This window comes from Strix aluco, chromosome 4 (assembly GCF_031877795.1).
Source record: "Strix aluco isolate bStrAlu1 chromosome 4, bStrAlu1.hap1, whole genome shotgun sequence".
Lineage (NCBI taxonomy): Eukaryota > Metazoa > Chordata > Aves > Strigiformes > Strigidae > Strix > Strix aluco.
In genome coordinates this window covers 61,130,403-61,142,645 of record NC_133934.1, presented here as the reverse complement: position 1 = coordinate 61,142,645, position 12,243 = coordinate 61,130,403, and the positions used below count along the sequence as shown (strand labels likewise).

Sequence of the window (12,243 nt, the reverse complement as noted above, 5' to 3'; positions counted from 1 at the left end):
TTGACTTAAACCAACATTGCTGCCCACACAGCAGAGCACCCCATCTGACACAGCCATCTAAAACAGTGCCATGTGGCAGCATTAGCTTGCCCAGGCAACAGCAGGGCAGGTCTGTCATGATGGTACCATGCCTGAAGTAGAAGCCACTGATCCATGGATTTTTTTTGGTCATACCACTGAAGCAAGATGGCTCCTCTGGCTCAGGTCTGAAGCAGGAGCAGCTGGAGCAGCTTCATCTTCTTCTCTCCAATTTCAGATGGGGAAAAAAAAACAAGCTAAAAAAAACCCAAAACAACCCCACCAACAGGCTAAAACACTGACCACTTCTGATCCTACCAGCCACACGTCCTCCTGCCATTTTGGTATCTAAGGATCTTCCAGAAAAACCTTCATTGCTCACACCAGGGCAAAGTCTCTGCAGGCACACAAAAGACTGAACTCTTCTGGGTTGGTATGGTCTTTGAGCTGACTTCCAATAGATCCTTATACACCAGAGTAGTCCTGCTCTTCAGCAGCACCATTTGCAAGCTAAGGTTTACCACAGGGCACACTAGTATAGTTTATCCTGATAAATCACTCCAGAACAGGCAAAATGGTCAGGATAGCAAAAGCTGATGGGGTTTATGCCATGAAGCTGTAAAGCCATATGAATCTTTTTTTTATTTCACTGAAATACACCTAAAGCAGGAGGAAAATAACATCCTCTTTGACCAAATCAATACCCCATAACTACAGTTTCCATCACAAAACAAACAGGAGTAAATAAACCTTCCTTAAAGCCTGCATAAATATTTTAAAACCTCACCTGATTTCTAAAGTAGCACATTTTTAAACAGTAACATTTGAATCAAAATGCTTTGTTTTAAACAACTGAAACAAAACTCTGCTTTAATGTATTTGTTACAAATTGAACAGGAATCTGAACATTGTTTTGGGTAGCCTAAATCTGAACTCCCATATACAAAAAAGTGTGAATCGTGCTCCTACATCCTCCTCAAGTCTCCTCCTGCAGACAGCACTCCACAGGACATCGCCACCCACAGGAGGGTCGGCGCTACATCAAGGTAAACCCAGCTCTGACCCAACACTCAGAGCTTGAGGGAGCAACTACATTTAAAGTACTTCTAAGAAACTGCTCATGGGAGTACTCGCACACCGCCAATTAAGCATGAGGTGAAACCCTCTGCTGGATGGGGGTCAAGGTGCACTCACGACAAGGTGCAACAGCAGTGCTTTGGACGGAACCCTCATCGGGAGGTCTTCTGAATAGCGTCACAGACTTTCCACCAAGCTTCACGCCTCTGCTCTCCTCCTTCTTTCCCTCTGCCCGAGGCAGGGGGCAGAGCTGCCAAACACATCATCATTAACGGAGCTGGTTCCCCCTTACAGGGCATACCTCCCCATCCTTCCTCCTGCACTCCTGGAGTTCACAGCACTACCAAGACATACTGACTGCAGAGGACTCTTCATCATCATGAGTCAAAGTTTTCCTGCTTCATAAATCTTCACTGGTTTTATTGAAGTATTGTTACCATTCATTCTCCAACTGTTTTCCCTGTTGTGCCAAGTATTTCTTCAAAAAGTATAAATCCAAAGCACTTTAACAAGTGACAGTCAAAAATAATCCAAGAAAGCAAAAACAAATTAAGAAAATAAACTCTTGAAAGAAATCAAAGTCACCAGGGAGCAGATGTTTTTAATTAATTAGCTACACTGAGTTGGGACAAAACACAGGCAAGAAGCTCTGAAACATTTCCACTGGTAGAAACAAGCTACAGCAGAGTGCAAGCTGTAGCAGTACCTATTATTTATAGCCCACTGGAGGAAGAAAATATACACTACTTAATGAACTCGCAAACTAGTATTAACTGCAAATTTATATTTTATTATGTTGGCTTCATTCTGCTCCAAGTTTTCTCATGATTCCCTTTTATAGCAAGAGCCAAAATGCTAGAATCTGCATCACAGATTCATAGGTTTTTAAGGCCAGATGGACAACTGCAATCATAACATCAGCCAGAGAATTTTACCCAGTAATTTCTGCATTACATCTGTAATTTGTCTGAACACACTGTTTACGAGGGGTGTGATATGGCCCTTTGACAAAGTTCTTTGGGTTGGCTGCATTTTTTTCCCTGCAGGCACACCACCAGCCATAGCACCAGGGAGTGGGACCCAGAGCTCACTTCGATAACCAGACCCACTAAGACAAATAGGAAACTGCAGATTTTTTCCTTACAAGGATTTGCAATCAAGACAAGAGGCAGCTGTTTGGTCTTCCCACCATACATAACTTAAAAGCAGAAGTGGTCAGGAGATTATTAGCTTGACACCAAAGTGCCTGGAAACTTAAAAACTCCAGTATGGCTTGCCTCTTTTCTTTAATGGCAAACACTTCCATTCCCACCAAAAATCATCATTTAATTGAAAATAATTTATTCCCTGTGAAGAAAGTCAGTAAAATGCTTCCAGCCTCACTCATAATATCCACTGGAAACAATGCTGTACCAACACAATAGCAGATCTCCAAGCTGGCTGCAGCACAAATCTTTTGGGGAAACCATCTGGGCAAGTATCACCCTGCCATTAAGAATGAAAAAGAAGCTTCCACTGAAGGCAAGATACAACCAGCATCTGCAACCAGCAACTTGAAAACCAGCCTGCGTGGAGAAACAAAATACCAGTGCTGCATGCAGACCCAGGGTCTCCAACCACTGCCAAGACATCTGCAAGCCGTTGAAGGAGGCAGACAGTTTCTTCAAGACCCTACTTAAAGCAAGCACCTTATTCTGCACACACAAAGTCAAGCCCTAAAATCCGAACAGCTTCCCAATGCAATCAAAACACCTGCTGGCAGTGCTGAGATAAAATCTCACCTTCTTCCCTAAATCAGAGCATTGCCAACTAAAAGCAATATGGTCTCCATTCCTAAAAGGTATCCTAAAAGACATGGAGATTAAATTCTGTTACGCATATAACTGAACTCAACAAAAGGAAGGAAACTTGGCACAGACACACAGAGTGTCAAGCCTGCCAGCTTTCACTACCACTGGACTTGCAAGACCTCACTGTCCAGCACCAATAAAGCCTTCCTGTTGACAATAATGACTACTCTGCTGCCACTGAGTTCACTCAAGCAGAAAAAAAAGGAACTGACATAATGCTTAGATAGCATTCGGGAGCAAAAATATGTTTAAGATGATCTATTGGCTTTTCAGGGGGGTTGACAGTTTATCCTTTCTATTTCTGTTGAGAGAAGGGGGTGGAGGTTGCTAGTGGGAACAGCACATTGCCAACACATTTTAGGAAGAAATTGCATGTGAACATTAGTAAGGCAAAGATGGATAAACCAAAATGACTGGGTTTTTTTAAGAAATCAACTTACAAAGGCAAGTATGTAAATAATTTCCACAAGCAGTTTCACTGTTTTGGGACATGCGAAACAGTTAAAGTTATGAAGTCCACCCAGCAACATCATGAAATGCACATTACTGATGCTAAATAATTAATTTCCTCCAGGTGTTTCTCCATCCCTCAGGGAATTAAAAAGTTCCAACTGGTTGTTCTGACCTCCTTCTAACATTTAAGTGATCCAGGTTAGAGAACCCAGGAGCTAATACCTCAGCAAGACACTTCAGTACTGCCCCCTGCACCAAAATGAAGTAGCTGGCATGAAAGCCTGCAAGCCCAGGGTCCTACCCTCTCTCCTGCAGGCTCAATACCTGCTACACAGCCACCTAAACCTAGAAGCTCTCAACTTTTGCAGGGGAATGTTTTGTCTCCATGCACACCCCCAAGGCACAGTTTGCTCAGGAGCATGCCAGCTGAACCCCCAGTGATGCTCAGGAGCTTGCCGGGGGAAGACAAGGGGCAGGAGTCACCTTCTCCCTCAGCGATGCCAGACCAGCTCATGCAGGTATTCCCCGATCTGCTGTGATAGTACATGCTACATCACCTTCTCCAGGAGGCATCTCATCCTTCCAGCTAGTGGTCACCTGAGCAGCTCTACGTGGTCAAAGTCCTCCTAACATACCTCTTGCACAACTTAAAACACCAGGGAAGAGGGAGAGAAAAGGAGAGTGTTTCCCACTACCAACACCCCCAGTGAGACAGTCACAGCATGCACTGAACGCTCCCATGGCAATGATTCTGGCCCAAAGCATCTTTAGTCCTCTTTACAAGGCAGAAGCAGGAAGGCTATGCTCATACACACAGCCTAGGGCAGCCTGCAGGGCCCAGCACCCTTGCCCATAGCAGGCAACGTGCTGCTGGACCTCTGCAAACAGTCACTCATCACCTCCCAAATCCATAAGTATTGCAAATCACAGTGCTTACATCTCCTCCCAACTGTCCCCTCTTGACTAGCTTCCTCACAGAAGACAAGAATAATTGCTTTCTACCTCCAAGAAGATAAGTACATTAAACCTTTGGAGAGGCTCAGATACTGCACTGACCAAAGCCACAGCAAATACCAAAACTGAGACTGTAAGAGATATACTAGGTCAAAGAGACAACTAAAAGGGTAACAGATCACTAGAGAGACCTAAGCTACTGAAGGCTAGTGCTCAAGTTTGCCAATACAGCTGCCTCTCAAAGCAACTGGGGCAGCAAATGCTTTCACCTCAGCAAAACCTGTCACCTCAATGTCCAACTGGTTGCAGAGCAGAGTGAGGGACAGGCACGAGGTGAACACAGAGGAATATCCATCTCTGTTCTACCTGTGCCAAAAATCAGAGGCATCTTAAGAATAAAATATATTTTCAAAGGAAAAAAGGATTCTCTACCAGCTTTTGAAATATGCAGCAATTTTACAGCAGAGATCAAAGAAAATGAGTTCAGTAAAGAGTAAGTTATAAAACAAGTTGTTCATTCCAATGCAATCATTAACACAGTATTTCTGCAACATTCTCTCAGTAAAGAAAAATACCTAGCTCAAGTCCATCCTGGTTGAAATGAGGCCCCATCTCCCCAGCACTTATGGTCAGTGAGAAAGGTGCACTTATGACAGATATTTCAATTCTGTGTTTAGATGTTTTACTATAAGCACAAGATTCCATTTTTTTAAAACCTTTTTAATGGTTAGTAGGCCAACTATCTGCTGAAGAGCTGCACTGAACACTCGTTCCTCCACAGAAATGAGCACTTAACTAAGAAATTCAGTGCTTCTACAAAGTGACCGATCTGTGTGCATTTAGGTTTTTTACATCTCATTTTGCCCTTGAGCCACATATAGATTTAGATTTATTTCCTAAAAAGGAAGAATATTAAAAAAAATTGCCAAAATTTTTTTTCTTTTTATTTTGGGGCAGGGTCTCACTTCCCTGACATCCCTGAGCGATGTTTAAAGCTCATCTATTCAAGAATATACATAGCTGTACACTTACAGAACAAACCACTAAAAACATATCTCCAAGTCAGAAAGACTGTGGGGATCTAAGACCATAAAGTCAACAGGGTCCAACACCATCGTTCAGCTGAGCAATCTCAGCCGGACTTTCCCAGGTCAAGGGCTCTGCGCTCACTCAGCACGTGCTGGAAACAAGGATTCTCGCAGAAGCGGCACAGAAATCCTCAGAACAATAAAGCATAAAACCAACGAATCAGAGGTCAAGGCAACACATGATAAACTGTCCTGGCTTTGCAATTTCTGCCAGATTTTACAAAATCCTGTTCCCACCTTCCCTGCCAGAGCCTGCTGCAAAACACTTTGTATTTTAGTGCAAAGAATAAACATTTCTTTATGGACAAGATTCTTTTCTTAACAGAAAGAGAACAACAGACGTGGAGATGGACTGTATACTGGAGCTAAAAAGTGAGGTAACGGTGGGAGAGTTCATGGTGGAGGGGGAAGCAGCTGTCAGACAAGCCCACTAACTCTTCCCTTTCTCCCATGGTACCAGCCAGTTTACCCATCTGTAAATTGATGTGCAAATAGCTGCTTTATACATCAAATTATGGTGTCGAGATTTACAATACTATAAGCAGTCTGTCAGCGGTTCAGTTTAAGACAGTTTGCCTGTTTTCCACTATTTATTACAATTTTTAAGACAAGCTTCGAAAGGAAACAGATACTATCTTGGAGTCAATCTTTGCTATTGTTTATTTCCCTTTTTTAAAATGTGTCATTAGGCAGCAATGCTTTTAGTCATAGACTTAAAAGTGCTGCGTTTCAAATGTTGTTTTACTGTCAAAACGATAATAGTTTCCATTTTAAAACCATGATTGAGTCATTCTAAACCTCTTGAAAAGCCATACATCACACATCAGACTGATCCCAAAAAGACCATTAGACATGATCTGTCCTTCCTCATACCAGTAATTCCACTGCAGTAAATTTAAAAGTTAATGGGATTACTCCTGTGAGTAAAATAAACACAGGGCACTGAGGCTACACTCTGCTATCACGGAAAGCACACCAAAAACCATTCCAATACATGAAGTAAAGAACAGATAACTCCTCAAAGCCTCCTTAGAAAGCACTGTGAGCAAACTGAAACGTGTCCAAACTTTCCCATTCTGCGTACACCAGGTATGTACATGCTAGCAGTACTCAATACCTACAGAATTACACAAAATGCAATAGCTGTGTGAATGCATGGCATACGAAGCCAAGCTAGGAGCAACCTAATAAGCAAAATGTTCTGATCATGTGTATTTTTACCCAAACCATTAGACTAATTGAAATACACTGATATGAAAATTAAGACTATTTTGACACCTGCTTCTACTACATATACAAAAAACCCTTCTTGAAAAAGACTTCATTCACTGATTAAAGATAAACATTGTGATGTTATACCTAAATATGCATTTATCCAGTGCGCCATAACACAGAAATTATATGTCAGTATGAAACAACACACACAGAAGTCAACGCACTGAGAACAGGTAGGCTTATTCCAGGCTCTAGCATGAATAATCTGCAAATTACAACCTTCCTTTATTTCTGCCTGCACCAGACCCACCCCTTTAATTGTACTCATTTATTCATCCATTCAAATTAAAAATGATACATTAAGATAACCCAAGCTTCAAAAAAACCTGGAAGAATTAAGAGGAAGAGGACCGAATGCAAGAGTTTTAACTAAAGAATATCCTTCTTGTCTTAAATACAACACATTACAAAGTCAGACTAATTTTGTCTTTCTTACCTTTGTCTATTTGTGTATTTCTTTTGATTTGTGTAACAACATACTTTGTTGTTACAGCACTGCCTCATCAGCACTTACTTCTGCTGAAAAGCCCTAAAATGAAATATACTTTGTATTTAATGACCATTACACAAGTATGTTGTGGAGTTACTTTGTTACAAGTAAACAGATGTAATATACTCCACTGTTTTAATAATTTGCTGGCATGACACTTTTTAAGGTCACCTGGGTGACATCAGAATGAGATCTGCAAACCAATCCCAACCCACAGGTGATGCATAACAAACCATGAAGTTCAGGGTGGAGGAGGGGGGGGTCCTTTAAACAATTTCTTCATTCATTCTGTGTTTTATGTAAATAATTTATATAAGCCACTTCCCAAACTCTAGTACTTACAACAGAAAGATTTAAAACACAGGCATTTTTAAACTCAAGGAGGTGCAGGAATCCCAGTCACATACTGCAGGGCTGCTTCTCACACCCTATGATCATAAGGAATGGTTTTAAAGTAATAATGCACTTCTGAAATACCAGCACTTCAAAATTGTGTAATACTTTCAGTGCACTCTTTGGAATATTTTCTGTGTAACCAATTTCTGAATTTGTAAAAGTAGTCAAAGGGAAGAAGGAAATCTCTGGTTCTAATCAATGAACTCTGCTAAATAATACTTGAAAATGCATGAAATAACATTGAGCCTTCATCCTTCACTACATATTTTGCTTTTAATATATAAACTGAGAAAAGGTGCTTGAAATAAAAATCTGCTTTATTTTCCTATTACAGCAAAATCTGGAGAAAAAAATAATCCATTTTCCCAATTTATATCCTTCAATCCGTAACTGGAGATATCTATGAAGGTGACCAGGTCTGTGATGCAGGCTAGGCACTCAATACTTCCCCATAAATATGGCAGGTGCTCCTGAAACTCAGATGGCCTTGTAAAAAGCTATTTCCATGCTAAGGAACCCAAACACTGAATTTACCTTTTTTCCCCTCCAAATCTTAACCTAGATTTTAAAAGCATTTTCCCCTAAGTGCCCCTCCACTAGAAGGTAAAACAGAAAATCAGGAACTGTGAATTAACAACTGCATATATCTTATCCTACGAAGTCACTGTATTACAGTAAGATTTAGAGAAATAAAAAAAAAATGTGATGCAGGGTTAAAAAAAGTAATTATGAGAATTTGTTATCCTCTATGCAACTACATATGTGTCACATAAGTGTCACCTACACAGCACAGGGTATCGGCTAGTTGTTTAACCATGGTGATTAGGATGAGGGGTAATAAAAAACAAAACCCAGAAAAACCACCAACTTTTGAAAATTTTATTCACAGGTCTAAGATGGCTACCTCCATCCAAGTAAAAGCAAAGTTCCCAACCAGCTGAATATGACAACTAACCCCAGGGGAGGATCTCTCCCATCGGAGCCCCGAAGCAGCCAAACTGAACTTTTCAAACCCAAACCGGTGACAAGTGTCAGCGGCATGCGGACTTCAGCGGCTGAGGTTTCTCACGCATCAGGCTTGGCAGACTGCAGGGTGAGCCGCTCCCAGAAGCGGAGCTGTTCCGTAGTAATTGCCAAAGGAGACATGCTGCGAGGAGCACTTGTCAAATAATGCTTGTTTACAAATAAATCTCGGAGCAGCGAGAGACAGCGGTTATTGAATAAGTTCAGGTCCACAGTCAGACCCCTCCTACCAGCAGTCTTTGAGCTTTACATTTACCGAAGAGACAGAAATTAGAGAGAAGCAGTCTGAAAAGTAGGGGGAGGGAGACCACGAAGCAAGCGTTCACGCTGCTCATCATTACTGTAATACTGCCCTGACACCTCCCTGTAAAGAAGCCACTGAACCCGTTTGCTCGGCAGCTTCATTAAACCTTTCCAGCACCGTCTCCTATCGGGTAGAAGTCCTACTCTGCAGCCGCCCGCTCACGCTCGGCGAACGGTCCCGTTGATTCCCCTCAGCACCATCTGTCCCGGTTTTCCAAGAACGGGCGAGGTTCACCGAGCCGGGGCTCCGAGTGGCCGCCGGCCCCTGGCCCAGGACAGGGGGACTGCCGAGCGCCGGGAGGGTAACCGGGAAGGCCCCCCGAAAGCCGCCACACCACCTCCCCAGCACCGCTCCCACGGGTGAAACCATCCGAAATCGCGTGGGGCAGAAGGATCGGGCCCACCGTTATCTAACCAAGGCAAAGCCAAAGCCGCTTCCATCACCCCCCCAAACCTTCCTGAACATCAGATATCTTCACACACAAAGGCTCAGTATTTTCCCCTTCCTCTGCACTTTTTTTTTTTTTTTTTTTTAAGAGAACTGCGATTCACATTATTCTCGCTCTCCAAAATAAATTACAGCTAGCTAGTTACCTCGGGCCACATCTTTGAAATTCTAGTACTGTTTTCCTTCACCAACCCTGCACACCTCCTCCCTCTAAAGGAGTTTCACAAATAATTACGGTGTATCACGAAGCCAGCCTGGAACGAGCCACCAGCATCCCCTTCAGATGCTGAACTTCTCTCCACCCATCGCTTTCACATTACAGCCTGCCCGCGGATCCAAAAATAATAATAAAAAGCCCCAAGCAGTGCCCACACCACGTACAGAGAAAAAAACAGTTCGGTTTGAAAGTCTGGAAGTACCCTGAGAGACAAGAAGCCTAGACACATGTTTTTTGGCTGTTGGTCTCACCGAGATTAAACGTATAAAAAAATCCGTCCCCAGCGGCCGCGCTCCGCTGCGCTGCGGGTTAAATACCAGCACCTCCGCCGCTTCCCCTCCTTTTTATATAGATATATTTTAAGCCACGAAGTAAGCGCACTGCGGCCAGCGCTTGCAGGGCTCCCCCCCGGAGCCTCCCCAGCCCGCCCCGGCCCCGCCGAACCCCGGCCGGCGCCGCTCCCGCCCCGCGCACCCCCGCAAGACCGCCCCCCCCCCACCCGTGCAAACTCCCCCGTGCAAAGCCCCGCATTTACAGCCGGTACAACCCGCCCGGCGCGGTGCCTGGCAAACCCACCCGCGCCAACGCACCTGTGCAACTCCCCTGGTGCAAACCGCTAGCAAACCCACCCGTGCAACACCAACCCCCCCCCAAAAAAAACCACCCAACCCACTGCCAAACGCGTCCGTGCCAAGGCATCTGTGCAAACCCACCCGTGCAAGCCCGCCCGCGCCCCGAGGCAGCGCTGCCGCCTCCCTTGCCCGGGACCCCCCCAGCCTCACCGGCCAATGCCGCCCGCTGCCCCAGCGCAGCATCCGCCTCCCCGCAGGCAGAGCCCCCCCCTCCACCTCCTCAAAACGTTCCAGAATGGAGTCGGATGACCCGAAGCAGCGCACCGCCGGGCCGGCCGCCCCCCTTCCTCGGCAGGCGCTGCCCCGACGGCCCGGCCGCCCTGTCCCCCGCTCACCCTCGCTGCCGGGGCTGGCTAGCAGGCTCCGGAGCGCGGCGCACAGCAGCAACGGCAGGAGGCACGTCCAACCGGGAGCCGGGGCCCCGGCGCGGCCGGCCCAGCCGCCAGCGCCCCACGGCCCCATCCCGCCGCCCCTCAGCGCATGGGGCGGCGGCTCCCCCCCCCGGCGCTGCCCGCTCGGGTCGGCTCAGGACGGGACGGGGCGGGCGGGCAGCGCTGCTCAGCTCAGCTCCGCTCCCGTCCAGCCACCAACGCGACTGGGGAGCCGGGGGGCGGGGATGGGGGAGGCGGCCCCGCGCCGCCGCGGAGACGCCCCCGACGGGGCGGACCCGCCGCCGCCGCCGCCGCCATCCCGTGCGGGGCACGGCGCCCGCCGCGGCTCAGGGCGCCCCGGGGCGCAGCGGGGACCGCACCTAAAATGGCCGCCCTGCGGGAAAGCCCCCTCAGACCCGCGCTGCCCGCGGGGGAGAGCGGGCGGCAGCGCTGTTCCTGCGAGGCATCCCTCGGGCCCCGGGGAGCCCGCTGAGGGGGGCCGGGGAGCCCCAGTGCTGCCCGCAGCCACCACGGGTCACGGTCCCCAAAACTACCAGCCCACACACACAGCCCGCAGAGCCGGGAAGCCGCGATTTCCCGGGGCGGGTAAGCCTGACGGGAAGGCTCGTCTCCAGCCAGGGAAGCAAAGATGCCAGAAACTCCCTAATGGAGCCAATAGAAAGATGATTTCCAGGTGTATTTTACCTCAGGTCACCACCAGAGCACAGCTTTGAATCCAGCACTGGCGACTAGTTTCTCTACAAGTTTTCACTAAGTTTTTTTTTTTACCCCGCTTCATCTTCCTAAAAAAAAAAAAAAATCCTCAAAGTATCAGAAATTCTTGGAGGTTTAGTCACCCGCATCAGTTACTCCCCTAAGGAGACTACCTCTGGGTAAGCCAATAAAGGCAAACACCCAGCTTTGCAGGTGCACAAGCAGCAAGTCAAGGTTGACAAAAACCCTTGTCACCTGGTGCTGCCTCCTCCATTGCACCCCACTGTCAAGATTTTGGCCCGTTCATTTATATTATAAAAGCAATAACTGAAGATTGAGCACCTGCAAAATGCTCTCCAGGGCTCTGGACCAGGGCTTCAAACAAGTTGCAATTAAAATTACAAAATCGCCAAAGACAATTTTAAGAGGACAAGTAGTCTTCAGTTGGGGAACTGCCACTAACACAGCTCTCTACACCACCATTGCTCATTTTTTATTCATAAGTAGATAGACAATGTGTTTCTCTGTGCCATTGCACCATATACAAACCCCAGCTACTGCCAAAATATAAACATAGTCCTGAGCTGTACATGCATATTATTTTCAAAAGTGTTTGCTCCTTTTGCAAGAGGGTTTTCTACCTTGAGCTATTCAACATTTTTACTGCCACCAGGAGGACAAGGAAGGGGCTTTGCTTTACAATATGAGGTACGTCAGTAAAGTTGCCAGCCAAATGAAAAGAATGGTGTGCATCTGTTTACAGCAGCGCATCAGATCTTCACTATTTAAATATCCTACTAGTCTGTAGTTCAAAAGGCACTAAGGTTTGCCCTCAGACCATCCCTGCATGAAGCTGCATGGCCAGAACCTCAACTGGGATAAATCACAGCTGAGAACATCTCACCCCAAGTCTGCATCAGATTTAGGATGGGAG

The 12,243-nt window shown here is 46.1% G+C and overlaps 1 protein-coding gene across 13 annotated transcripts in view; it reads right to left on the bottom strand.

Moving 5' to 3' along the window:
* Positions 1-10,827, bottom strand: part of EPHA5 (EPH receptor A5) — a 209,388-nt gene extending 198,561 nt beyond the window's left edge. For 12 of the 13 annotated variants that reach the window (XM_074823321.1, XM_074823322.1, XM_074823328.1 and 9 more), the window contains exon 1: positions 10,560-10,827. In XM_074823321.1, coding sequence (XP_074679422.1) covers positions 10,560-10,686 — 127 coding nt within the window. In that variant the 5' untranslated portion in view covers positions 10,687-10,827. The remainder of the gene's footprint in view (positions 1-10,559) is intronic. The other variant, XM_074823327.1, reaches the window with a different exon arrangement.
* Between the last annotated feature and the right edge of the window lie 1,416 nt (positions 10,828-12,243).